The sequence below is a fragment of the Tiliqua scincoides genome, chromosome 2, assembly GCF_035046505.1.
Source record: "Tiliqua scincoides isolate rTilSci1 chromosome 2, rTilSci1.hap2, whole genome shotgun sequence".
Classification (NCBI taxonomy): domain Eukaryota; kingdom Metazoa; phylum Chordata; class Lepidosauria; order Squamata; family Scincidae; genus Tiliqua; species Tiliqua scincoides.
The window spans coordinates 246712529-246726347 of NC_089822.1; the positions used below are offsets into that span (position 1 = coordinate 246712529).

The 13819-nt window shown below is 46.3% G+C and overlaps 1 protein-coding gene across 1 annotated transcript; it reads left to right on the forward strand.

The window, feature by feature from the left end:
• The first annotated feature begins 1759 nt into the window (after positions 1 to 1759).
• Positions 1760 to 10239, forward strand: NDUFAF3 (NADH:ubiquinone oxidoreductase complex assembly factor 3). Its single transcript, XM_066617393.1, has 5 exons — positions 1760 to 1875; positions 4141 to 4333; positions 8567 to 8633; positions 8875 to 8975; positions 9869 to 10239. The coding sequence occupies exons 1-5, from the start codon at positions 1796 to 1798 to the stop codon at positions 9971 to 9973; spliced, it is 546 nt and encodes a 181-aa protein (XP_066473490.1). The 5' UTR covers positions 1760 to 1795; the 3' UTR covers positions 9974 to 10239.
• Positions 10240 to 13819: the final 3580 nt, after the last annotated feature.

Consider the following 13819-nt stretch of genomic DNA (forward strand, 5'->3'; position numbering starts at 1 on the left):
GTGCCCTCCCTTGCATCTCGCATTCTGAGGTAACCTAAAATCAGGAGGTTACTCATACCAATCACGGCTTGTGACCTGTGATGGACTTTTCTTCCAGAAATCTGTCCAATCCCCTTTAAAAGGTATCTAGTCCAGACACCATCACTACATCCTGTGGCAAGGAGTTCCACAGACTAATTACACACTGGATAAAGAAACGTCTGTTCTAACATTCCTGACACTCAATTTTAGTGAATGCCCCCTGGTTTTGGTGTTGTGTGTGAGAGGACCTATAATTCCAGACACAAATACATAAAGCTAACATGAGAGGAAGGCAGCCCCCACTGTTGCCAGTTCTGGGAGCAAACTCCTGCCTCACACGTGCCCCCCTTTCTCCCAGGTCATATTCCCGCTTTTTTCGGTGCTTCTAGTCACTTCCTTCCACTGGAAGTTGGCAAGAAACTCCGCAGCATTTCACATGGGCTTTCCAAGGCTGCCGTCAATCCATGTGCCCCAAACCACACTTGGCCAAGGGAATTAGCAGCCAAAAAGCCAAGCAGAGCCTCCTTTGGAAGGTAAGTCTGTTGCAAGGGCAATTTGGAGTTGTGGTCTTTTCCTTTTAGAGCACTGGTTCCCAAACTGTGGGTTGGGACCCACTGGTGGGTTGCGACCTGATTTTTTGTGACACATAAGGGTGAGTTGCATAAGGCGATGGAAAGATCAGATAACTAATTGCCTCAAACCCTGAGGCTTTGCAAAAATCAAATAGCTGCTAATTCCCCTCCAAAGAGCTCAGCTCATGCAGTTTGCAAGATAGCTACTCACTGCTCTGCCAGGAGCTGAGCTCCTGCAGTTTGCAGGCATGTGTCAACACTGAGAGATAAATGTTTGAGGGTCTTTTTCTGGTGGCCATTACCTGTAAGTAAGTAAGTAAGTAAGTAAATAAATATTTATTTCTAGATCTCCTTTTATTTACAGTCTGTTAAAGCTAGATGGGTCCCCGATAGAGTGTTGTTTTAAAAAGTGGGTCTTGGTTCTAAAAAAGTTTGGGAACCGCTGTTTTAGGCTGCAATCCTATGCATGCTTTCCTGGGCATAAGCCCTATTGATTACACTGTGACTTGTTGTTCAGTTGTTAAGTCATGGCCGACTCTCCGTGGCCCCATGGACACACCCCCCCTCCCGGTCTACCCTAACTTCTGGAGTGTGTCCAAATTCATGCTCATCGCCTCCGTGACACTAGCTAACCATCTCATCCTCTGCCATCCCCTTCTCCTTTTGCCTTCCATTTTTCCCAGCATCGTGGTCTTTTCTGAAGATTCCTCCCTTCTCATGAGATGACCAAAGTATTTCAGCTTCAGCGTCTGTCCTTACAATGAACAGTCAGGATTGACTGATTTGATGCAGACCAGGGGACTCTCAAAAGTCTTCTCCAAGCCACAGTGTGACTTTCTTCTGAGTAAACACGCATAGGATTGTGCTGGAAGAGAGGTCCGCTTGCCCCACCTAGTGGTGGTGCTTGAAAGAAATGGGGGGGGCAGGAGCAGCACAGCATCGATTCCAGCCAGGGAGGGTCTTTTCTCTGGTGCACGTGCCAAGTGCAACTAGACTCACATTACGCGCAAAGGGTTTGCTCCTTCCAGACCTGCTGCCCGGCTCGGAGCATCCCCAGCAGGAAGGAAGCCCCCGAGCGCCTCCAGCCACACTAGAGGGCGTCCTGGCCAGCATCTCCGCCCGCTGCCTGACTCCTCCTCCAGCCGCCTCCGCTGTGCATTGCGCACCGGGCGAGACGCCCAGCCGCGGCTCCTCCTCTCTCCATGGCTGCGCTCAGGGTGCTTCGTGCAGGTACTCAGAGCTGGAGGCTCGCGGCTGCAGCAAAGTCCATTTACCCCAGTGGGTGAGTATAAAGCCAGGGGTGGATCGGGGGGGGGGGGAATGAACAGGATCAGCGTCCATTGCCTTGGCTTTTCCCACCGCCGTGCAGCAGAGGAGCCAGGCTGCTTTCTGCTTTGGCCCCAAATTGTACGGGTGGTGGATAGAGGATGTTCTTTTCCCTCTCGCACCACACCAGGACCAGGAGACATCCACTAAAATTGAGTGTCGGGAGAGTTAGGACAGACAAAATATTTCTTTACCCAGCTGTAATGGGTCTGTGGAACTCCTTGCCACAGGATGTGGTGATGGAGCTAGATGCCTTTAAAAGGGGATTGGACAGATTATTATTATTATTATTATTATTAATATTATTAATATTATTAATATTATTATTATTAATTTGTACCCCGACTTTTTGCCCAACGGACACACAAGGCGGCTTACATCATTGAAAAAAAATACAACATTACAAACAATTAACAGCAATTTACATAATTAAAAAATCTAAAAACAAACAAACCCCGTGGATTTTAATATAAAAGCAAGAACGCCAGCCAGCCTGTCAACAATTAAAAGCTTTTTGAAATAAAAAGATCTTCAGTCCACGCCGAAACGTTAGCAACGAGGGAGCAGTTCAGCAGTTCTCAGTTCTCAATAATCTAATCTAGATGTCATTAGGGCGCCACCTGGGACTCCAGGAGCAGCTGTGGATCCAGGAGAACCCCCAAGCTGCGGACCTGCTCCTTCAGAGGGAGTGCAACCCCATTCAGAGCAGGACGATAGTGTGGATTTCCGAACCAAAAGCACCTCTGTCTTATCTGGATTTAATTTCCGCCCACATCCAGCCCCTAACCGCCTCCAGACAGCGATCCAGGACCCCAACCGCCTCCTCAGAATCAGGGGGAAAGGAGAGATAGAGCTGGGTGTCATCAGCATACTGATGGCAACCCACTCCAAACCCCTGGATGACCTCTCCCAGCGGTTTCATGTAGATGTTAAAGAGCATGGGGGATAAGATGGAACCCTGTGGCACCCCAAACCTAATTACATACTAATTACATACTAATTCCCCTCCAAAGAGCTCAGCTTCTGCAGTTTGCAAGATAGCTTACTCACTGCTCTGCCAGGAGCTGAGCTCTTGCAGTTTGCAGGCATGTGTCGATGAGAGATAAATGTCTGGAACTATAGGTCCTCTCACACACAACAGCACACAACTCACACATCACTAGAACCAGGGGACATCCACTAAAATTGAGTGTTATTATTAACAGTATTTATATACCGCTTTTCAACTAAAAGTTCACAAAGCGGTTTACAGAGAAAAATCAAATAACTAAATGGCTCCCTGTCCCAAAAGGGCTCACAATCTAAAAAGATGCAAATGAATACCAGCAGATACCAGTGTTGGGAGAGTTAGAACAGACAAAGGAAAATATTTCTTTGCATGTGGTTGGTCTGTGGAACTCCTTGCCACCGGATGTGGTGATGGCATCTGGGCTAGATGCCTTTAAAAGGGGTTTGGACACATCTCTGGAGGAAAAGTTCTTAGCAGGTTACAAGCCATAATAGGTATGTGCAACTTAGGGTTTGCACATACCTTATGTAAAAATTAGGGTTTTATAGGTGGGCGACTTCAGAATGCCAGATACAAAAGAGTGACATCAGGATGCAGGTCTGTTGTCTTGTGTGCTCCTTGAGGCATGTGGTGAGCCACTGTGAGATACAGGAAGCTGGCTAAATGGGCCTGAATCCAGTGGGGCTCTTCTTATGTTCTTATATCAGGGCTTATACACCTTTAACAGTTTCATTATGTCTGACAGAGCAGAAGTCCAACTGGTGAAGCACATCACTGCACCTTTGTGCTGGGGGGGGCCCCCAGAACTGTAGTTGTTGAATTTCTGCAGGATGGGGGAAGGGAGCTCTTCCTTACCTCTGGCCAAGATATGAGGGAAACTTAATGGATCAGCACAATCAAACCTGGAAGCTCTGATCTCTTGACCTTGAGACAGTGTGCAGTGAGACTCACTAAGCGCTACTAGACTTTTATGCTGGGGGTTGGCTCTGCCCTAGTACATGATTTGGAAAAATAATTGCCTCTGAGTATGTGCAGAGTGTCTTTCAGTCATCACTGTGTAACCACAGTGTCTGCTTTGTAATTGAAGCTGGAATTCTAACAGTGTGCATTGTTTTGGATTAAGGCAGGGTGATTTTGAAGGGGGGGGACATGTATGTGGTAAATATCTGTACTGTATATGTCATGATGCCTTCCCCTAACTCTCAATGGCAGACAGCCACAGCGAGGTCACCGCCTTACGCCTTCGGACGATGAGCTCTACCAGAAGACGACAGTCCAGCGCTTGGAGAGAGAATCCCCAGACATCATGTTTATTGAAGCATACACCAACAGGGGCTTCACCATCAACGGGGACAGTATAGTAGGCCCCTGTGCTGTCTTGCCCCGAGCCATTTTGCAGTGGAATGTAAGTGTGCTGAGCTTCCAGCCCTCTCCATCATCTTGTGTTTGGGATCTTGAATCTGAATCTAGCATCACAAGGTGTCCTGCCCTCCATTACGTAAAAAGAACCCTACTGGCCAGATCAGAGGTCTGTTGAACTTGGCATTCTCTTTTGGGAAGCCCACAAGCAGTAGCCCTCTCCTGTTGTTACTCTTCCATGTAGCAACTGGTATTTAGGGGTATAGTGCCTCTGAGCATGGATGTTCCACATAGCTGTCCTCACACCCTGTAATGGAGCTACCCTCCATGAATTTGCGTCATTCCCCTTTTAAGCCCATCTGCGCTATTTATTTTTCACATTTTTATACCACCCTTCCTCCAAGGAGCTCAGGGTGTTGTTTATAGTTCCTCCCCTCCTTTTGTCCTCCCAGCAACCCTGTGAGGTAGGTGAGATAGTGGATGACCCAAGATCACCCAGGAAGCTTTGTGGCTGAGTGGGGATTTGAACCTGGATCTTCCAGGTCCAACACTCAAACCACTACACCATCCTGGCCATCACCACATCCTGTGGTGGCAAATTTAACAAATTATTTGCTGTGGATAGAACCTGTCCTCTTGTCTGTCCTGAATCTCCTGCAGGTCAGTTCAGTACCTGATCTCAGGTTCTAGTATTATGAGAGAGGGGGGAAAAAACTTCCCTTTATCCACACAGTATGTGACTATAAATGTCCATCATGTAGTCATCCCTCCCCCTTGGTTGGTGTTTTCCTAAACTAAAGAGCTCCAAACCTATGTCTTTTTCCATATAAGAAAGGTGCTCTAACACATGATCATCATATTTGTCCTGAAATGAGCTGGTTCAGATGGTGTTCTCTCTGTCTGACCATAAGACATGCACACGCATCCAGTGTATGACCCTCCCATGTCACTCTAGCGTGTTGTGGCCAGTGTCCTGAATCGTGGGGACACAGTTTGTCCAAACTGCCCCTTTAGAGGACAGTTCTAAACCTCCTTAAAAGCAGCTTCAGATGTAACCTCCCCACCCCCACAATTAAGGAAACTGACTCTAGGCTCTCCGGGGGAGAGATCTGGACGCACACTTGCCATAAAACACATGGAGTCAATCAGGTGATTTAAGATTGCCTGAACCAGCCCAGTACCTTTTTTGAGATGGGGCAACCTCAACTGTCCCCTTATCCTATGACTACCAAGTTTACTCAAGTCCCTTTGGTGAGGAACTTGGTTTACTTGAACTTTCAGAAAGCTTTTGATAATGCGTACCAGTGCATTTCTATGCACATTCCTGTTGGTACTCATGATGAACTCTGAAAGGTTGGCAAGGCAGGACTTCTTTTTGCAGAAGGCATGCAGATTCTTCTTCAGCAAGACTTGTTCTTCTATCCATGATAATTTTTTTTAAATACAGGTGTGTGCTGCTTAGCAACGTTCCACCTAACGACTAACCCCATATACGATGGTGGTCACCCAAGATCAAAGCCTAATAGGCTTTAGTGCCAAACCACTCCCATGCACCTTGCAAAAACGCGAAGGCAAAGCTTCTGTAAGCCCCATTACAGTGAGTCACATTACAGGGGCTTACTTCCAGGAAAGGAGGCAGGGAATTGCAGCCTCCAGACTGTAAGATTGGGGATCCTGATGCCGGCACGCACTTCAGTTCAAAAGCTTAAAGCTTATCAACAGGACCATATAATGACGAAGATTTCAGTCCCTATCCCTGTCATTAAATGACGCACAACTGCCATAAATTTTTACCAATTTATTTGAAACAGATATTAAGGTAAATGACTTGTTTCTGGAGAGCGCCCCCCCCCATTCCTGTTTGTTTCATTGGTTATTTCCAGTTTTCTAACTATGTCTCTGTTCACTGCATAGTGGGAGAAATTTGACCTGCTAAGCTTCTCTCAGGGCTGCACTGGAACTTGTTTTGGCTCAAGAGGAGATAAACCTACACCAGAGAAGCCAGTGGCCAGTCTCTGAGGGTTGTTCTCATACGTAGTATTCACAAAGTACTTTAGAGCAGTGGTTCTCAAACTTTTAGCACCAGGACCCACTTTTTAGACTGAGAATTTGTCAAGACCCACCAGAAGTGATGTCATGACTGGACGTGACATCATCAAGCAGGAAATTTTTAACAATCCTAGGCTGCAATCCTACTTACACTTACCCATGAGTAAGTCCCATGTACTATCATTGTTAAAAGCATATACATAGTAGCTTGTTTAAAGTACAGATGTGCTGCATTTCCCCAAATGCAGTCACATACCATGGTAGCATCAAGTTTAATATATTAAAAATAAAATATTGAAATGAATGGGGGGGACCCATTCTATAGGCCGGTCAGCCTAACATCCATACCGGGTAAGATGGTGGAATGCCTCATCAAAGATAGGATCTCAAAACACATAGACGAACAGGCCTTGCTGAGGGAGAGTCAGCATGGCTTCTGTAAGGGTAAGTCTTGCCTCACAAACCTTATAGAATTCTTTGAAAAGGTCAACAGGCATGTGGATGCGGGAGAACCCGTGGACATTATATATCTGGACTTTCAGAAGGCGTTTGACACGGTCCCTCACCAAAGGCTACTGAAAAAACTCCACAGTCAGGGAATTAGAGGACAGGTCCTCTCGTGGATTGAGAACTGGTTGGAGGCCAGGAAGCAGAGAGTGGGTGTCAATGGGCAATTTTCACAATGGAGAGAGGTGAAAAGCGGTGTGCCCCAAGGATCTGTCCTGGGACCGGTGCTTTTCAACCTCTTCATAAATGACCTGGAGACAGGGTTGAGCAGTGAAGTGGCTAAGTTTGCAGATGACACCAAACTTTTCCGAGTGGTAAAGACCAGAAGTGATTGTGAGGAGCTCCAGAAGGATCTCTCCAGACTGGCAGAATGGGCAGCAAAATGGCAGATGCGCTTCAATGTCGGTAAGTGTAAAGTCATGCACATTGGGGCAAAAAATCAAAACTTTAGATATAGGCTGATGGGTTCTGAGCTGTCTGTGACAGATCAGGAGAGAGATCTTGGGGTGGTGGTGGACAGGTCGATGAAAGTGTCGACCCAATGTGCGGCGGCAGTGAAGAAGGCCAATTCTATGCTTGGGATCATTAGGAAGGGTATTGAGAACAAAACGGTTAGTATTATAATGCCGTTGTACAAATCTATGGTAAGGCCACACCTGGAGTATTGTGTCCAGTTCTGGTCGCCGCATCTCAAAAAAGACATAGTGGAAATGGAAAAGGTGCAAAAGAGAGCGACTAAGATGATTACGGGGCTGGGGCACCTTCCTTATGAGGAAAGGCTATGGCGTTTGGGCCTCTTCAGCCTAGAAAAGAGACGCTTGAGGGGGGACATGATTGAGACATACAAAATTATGCAGGGGATGGACAGAGTGGATAGGGAGATGCTCTTTACACTCTCACATAATACCAGAACCAGGGGACATCCACTAAAATTGAGTGTTGGGCGGGTTAGGACAGACAAAAGAAAATATTTCTTTACTCAGCGCGTGGTCGGTCTGTGGAACTCCTTGCCACAGGATGTGGTGCTGGCGTCTAGCCTAGACGCCTTTAAAAGGGGATTGGACGAGTTTCTGGAGGAAAAATCCATTATGGGGTACAAGCCATGATGTGTATGCGCAACCTCCTGATTTTAGGAATGGGTTAAGTCAGAATGCCAGATGTAGGGGAGAGCACCAGGATGAGGTCTCTTGTTATCTGGTGTGCTCCCTGGGGCATTTGGTGGGCCGCTGTGAGATACAGGAAGCTGGACTAGATGGGCCTATGGCCTGATCCAGTGGGGCTGTTCTTATGTTCTTATGTTCTTATGACCCACTTGAAATTGGCTCACGACCCACCTAGTGGGTCCCAACCCAGAGTTTGAGAAACACTGCTTTAGAATATTCAAAGGGCTTCATGTAAATGGTCCTTAAAATCTTATAAAGTAGGTCATGGTTGTTATCACATTGCAGATGGGGGGGGTTGAGACTTGAGAGATGGTTGAGGCCACCTTCTGATGACAAAGGTGAGATCTGAACCAGGGCTTTTCTGTTCTCAGATCTATCTCGTAGCCACTATGCTACAGTAGTTTGTAATGACTGGACAGGCTTTTGCTGGGATTCCTGTGGAAACTGGGTATCCTGCCTTAGGGCAAGGGGGTGGGACTAGATAACTCACTGGACAAGTCACAAATTTTCCATTGTTTTCTGTGGTTTCTCTCTTGAGCACCCCTCTGCTTCCTTTCCAGGTTGGCACATACAAGGACATCACTGCTGAGAGCCTCTCATTATTCCGCCTGCTGGAGCCCAGAATAGGTAGATGTGCCAATCTCCAGGGCTGTTTCCCTCCAGTGTTTGTGGGGGTGGGAAGGAAGCCAGCTTGTGCTAGGGAAAGGGCTAGTGCATATCTAGCTTTAGTAATCCAGGTGGATATAGGCTGAAGGTGGCCTATAAATGTTTTCATCTCACTTATATCCTGCTCTTCCTCCTCCAGAGGGTTGAACTGAACACCTATATACTAATCGCTGTATGTGATTTCATCTATTGTCTGTCCTAGAAATCCTAGTGCTGGGGACAGGAAACAGAGTGGAGCGACTAGATCCTGCTGTTCTGAAGCTAATGAGGCAATGTGGGATTGCTGTGGAAGTACAGGATACGGTAAGAGATGGAGGGAGAGGAGCTAGAAGAGAATATCCTCCCTTTGTCCTGCAGCAGGGTTTATTTGGGTTTCACCAGATCATTTGAAACCTCTGTGGAGCTGGATGTGACATGTAGCACAGCCTCACTGTCTCACCCAGTATCTGGTTCCACATGCAGAATGTTCAGGTTTTGTCTGAATGTTTCCAGCCCTCGTGGTTGTAAGATAGCCTGAAGAGATGTCAGAAACTGCCAGCAGCTTGGAAGTTGGAATCCATATGAAGCATACTCTCTCTGAGACAACTGGGCCTCTTTGACTGGACCAAGGTCTGGCTGTCCTTAGGTGTATTTTCTTTTGTCACACTGGGCTCCACTGGCAGTATGAATAAGCAGCTTCTAAAGTGATGTTCGTCGTAAGTCAGGCACATGAATACAGTTAATGAGGTCATATATTGAATTAAGGACCTTCCTCCAGCTATTCTGGTCGCATCCTGCTCTTTGCATACAGCAGACTGAGGTAGTAAAATGGACTGAGTTACTTCTAACTTCATGTGGGGAATTTATTTTTAAATGCGAAACAGGTTGTGGAGATAGTACAGTACCACAATGGCAAGTGGGTCGAGCTAGAAATATTTTCCTGATTTTTTTTAACATGGGGAACATTCAAAAACAGTATCCTTTACTTATAGTTTGAAATGGTACAGTCCATTTGACAGACTGCTGTTTTATTGTATACTGCTGTTAGCGTGTATTGTAGAGAACATTCTATTTTGCTTTTGTTTTCTAGTACATTACCCCAGTTTCTTTGAAAGTAAGGTATAAACATTAGATAGACTGGGCCTTCTGATATATTTCTCATGGATTCACGTTGTACCTTGGCCCATCTCATTCCTCTGTTTCCTTGCTTTTCACAGCCCAATGCCTGTGCAACCTTTAATTTCTTGACAAGTGAGCGGCGCATGACGGCTGCTGGCCTCATCCCACCTCCTAAAGAGTATACTGGGGCTGCAGTTGGCTGAGTCACTGGCAAGCAGCCTGCCAAGCTGAAGAAACAACATAACAACTGCAGTTCCTGCCATGTTCTTCCCTGCAGTGGCCCATCTTGTTTGAAAGCAGCTGAGGCCAAAGAATGACCATGTTGCTACACACTTCCAAGCTGGAGTGAAATGTACGATCTTAGTATTGGAGCATGAATTAGAGCAGAGATGCTGATTATACTTGAAATGGCATAACAGGACTTTGTGTTCTGCCTCTGTTTGTATAAAAGGAGCAGTATCCAATTGTTGTCTAGTTCTTCAGAAGCTGTATTTTTTTTTGGGTTCTCACAGGGGGTTGCCCAGAGGAGGAAAAAGCCATCTTGAACCATGCTGCATATACAGGCATTCCCCACTATCCACAGTACCTTGCGGCTAGTATTGTTATCTTCATTACATTCACACGAAGTCACAACCTGTCTTGCTTTAACCAAAGGCTGTAAGTAGAGAGCTGATAGCAAGACAAGCAGGCAGGGAGGCCACAGGCTAGAAGGGAGACTAAGAGCAAACATTAACTTCCTGCTTCCTGTTTGCTCTTAGTCTCCCTTCTAGCCTGCAGACTCCCAGCCTGCATATCTTGCTATAAGCTCTCTGCTTATAGCCTTTGGCTAAAACAAGACAAGTTATTAACTTTGTGCAAATGTAGTGAAGATAAACAAAAGTAATTGGCTGCAGAAGGGGGGAGGGCTTGGAGATAGGCTTGTCCCTTATCCACCATTTCCAGTATCCACAGGGTGGGGGGTAAGAATGTATCCCTTGTGGATACCAAAGGATGCCTATATATATTAGCCTGTCCTAAAAAAGAATTGTTTGCTTTAAGCACCACCTTGTATGGAATCAAATGAATCTATATCGCATTTGTATCCCACCCTTCCTTTGAGAAGCTCAAAGTGGCAGATGCAGGGTTTTCATTTTCTTATCACAAGTCTGAACTAGGCTAAAAGACAATGCCTTGTCCAAGGTTGCTCTGTAGGCTTTGAGAAGATTTGAATCTTATTCTTCCTACATATACCAGCAGCTCTGCCTAGATACATCATTCAGTAATTTTGTGGGAAACCAAACTAGGTCTGTGTGCATTCATTTTTATGAGTACAGAGAAGATATGAAGGCAGACATGGCTGTTCAGAAGTCTGACCCAATGCACCCATGGGGTTTGTTCACACAGTCTGAAGGGTTTCTCAGGGCCATTTTGTACATTACTGAGCAGAAGTCTGACTCACATGACTCGCCCTATTCCAAAATCATCCCAGTACAAACTCTCCCCCCCCCCACTGCTAATAATGATCCAAATGAATGTGTAGATCAGTGATTTTCAATCTTTTTCATCTCATGGCACACTGACAAGGTACTAAAATTGTCAAGGCACACCATCAATCTTTTGACAATTGACAAGGCACACCATACTGTCGATGGGAGGCTTATGGCCCTACTAAGGACCCTCCTTCAAACTCCTGCGGCACACCTGCAGACCATTTGTGGCACACCAGTGTGCCACAGCACAGTGGTTGAAAATGGCTGGTGCAAATAAAGGACACACCCCACAAAGCCTGAAAGGTGGGTTTAAAAAAAGCAGCAAGAGCATGATTCAGGGGTTCATTATTGATCAGTTCCTTGGTAAAACATTGCCTCCTACACCATGTACAAGAGAAGCACCCTGTTTCAGTGTTTGACCCGTCCATGCAGATGGAGCATGGTTTCACAGCAGCATGGCACAGACTGTGAAGTTCAAGGTTGTGTTGGGTGGGAAAAGCCACACTGACTTCTCTGAAAAGTGGATCTAGATGCACTCAGAGAGGAGATAGCACACAGTTGAGAATTCCTGCTCTAATGATCCTTAAGAAGCTATTAAACATGAACATAAGAACAGCCCCACTGGATCAGGCCATAGGCCCATCTAGTCCAGCTTCCTGTATCTCACAGTGGCCCACCAAATGCCCCAAGGAGCACACTAGATAACGAGACCTGCATCTGGTGCCCTCCCTTGCATCTGGCATTCTGACATAACCCATTTCTAAAATCAGGAGGTTGCGCATACACATCATGGCTTGTACCCCGTAATGGATTTTTCCTCCAGAAACTTGTCGAATCCCCTTTTAAAGGCGTTCAGGCCAGTCACCATCACCACATCCTGTGGCAAAGAGTTCCACAGACCAACCACACGCTGAATAAAGAAATATTTTCTTTTGTCTGTTCTAACTCTCCCAACACTCAATTTTAGTGGATGTCCCCTGGTTCTGGTGTTATGTGAGAGTGTAAAGAGCATCTCCCTATTCACTCTGTCCATCCCCTGCATAATTTTATATGTCTCAATCATGTCCCCCCTCAGGCGTCTTTTCTAGGCTGAAGAGGCCCAAACGCCATAGCCTTTCCTCATAAGGAAGGTGCCCCAGCCCCGTAATCATCTTAGTCGCTCTCTTTTGCACCTTTTCCATTTCCACTATGTCTTTTTTGAGATGCGGCGACCAGAACTGGACACAAAACTCCAGGAGTGGCCTTACCATCGATTTGTACAACTGCATTATAATATTAGCCGTTTTGTTCTCAATACCTTTCCTAATGATCCCAAGCATAGAATTGGCCTTCTTCACTGCCACCGCACATTGGGTTGACACTTTCATCGACCTGTCCACCACCACCCCAAGATCTCTCTCCTGATCTGTCACAGGCAGCTCAGAACCCAGCAGCCTATATTTAAAGTTTTGATTTTTTGCCCAAATGTGCATGACTTTACACTTACTGATATTGAAGCGCATCTGCCATTTTGTTGCCCATTCTGCCAGTCTGGAGAGATCCTTCTGGAGCTCCTCACAATCACTTCTGGTCTTCACCACTCGGAAAAGTTTGATGTCCGCAAACTTTCCAACCTCACTGCTCAACCCTGTCTCCAGGTCATTTATGAAGAGGTTGAAAAGCACTGGTCCCAGGACAGATCCTTGGGGCACACCGCTTTTCACTTCTCTCCATTGTGAAAACTGCCCATTGACACCCACTCTTTGTTTCCTGGCCTTCAACCAGTTCTCAATCCATGAGAGGACCTGTCCTCTAATTCCCTGACTGTGGAGTTTTTTCAGTAGCCTTTGGTGAGGGACCGTGTCGAACGCCTTCTGAAAGTCCAGACATAATGTCCATGGGTTCTCCCACATCCACATGCCTGTTGACCTTTTCAAAGAATTCTATAAGGTTCGTGAGGCAAGACTTACCCTTACAGAAGCCATGCTGACTCTCCCTCAGCAAGGCCTGTTCGTCTATGTGTTTTGAGATCCTATCTTTGATGAGGCATTCCACCATCTTACCCGGTATAGATGTTAAGCTGACCGGCCTATAGTTTCCCGGGTCCCCCCTCTTTCCCTTTTTAAAGAGAGGTGTGACATTTGCTATCCTCCAATCTTCTGGCACCATGGCCGTTTTGAGGGACAAGTTGCATATCTTAGTCAAGAGATCAGCAACTTCATTCTTCAATTCCTTAATAACTCTTGGGTGGATGCCATCCGGGCCTGGTGACTTATTGATCTTTAATTTATCAATGAGGTCTGAAACATCTTCTCTTTTAACCTCTATCTGACTTAACTCCTCGGTCAGGAGGGACCGTTCGGGCAGCGGTATCTGCCTGAGGTCGTCTGCCGTGAAGACAGATGCAAAGAACTCATTTAATTTCTCCGCCATCTCTAAGTCTCCTTTTATCTCCCCTTTCTCTCCCTCACCATCCAGAGGGCCAACCGCTTCTCTGGTGGGTTTCCTGCTTCTAACGTATTTGAAGCTTTTATTATTCCCCTTAATGTTGCTGGCCATGCGTTCCTCATAGTCTTGCTTGGCCTCCCATATCACCTTCTT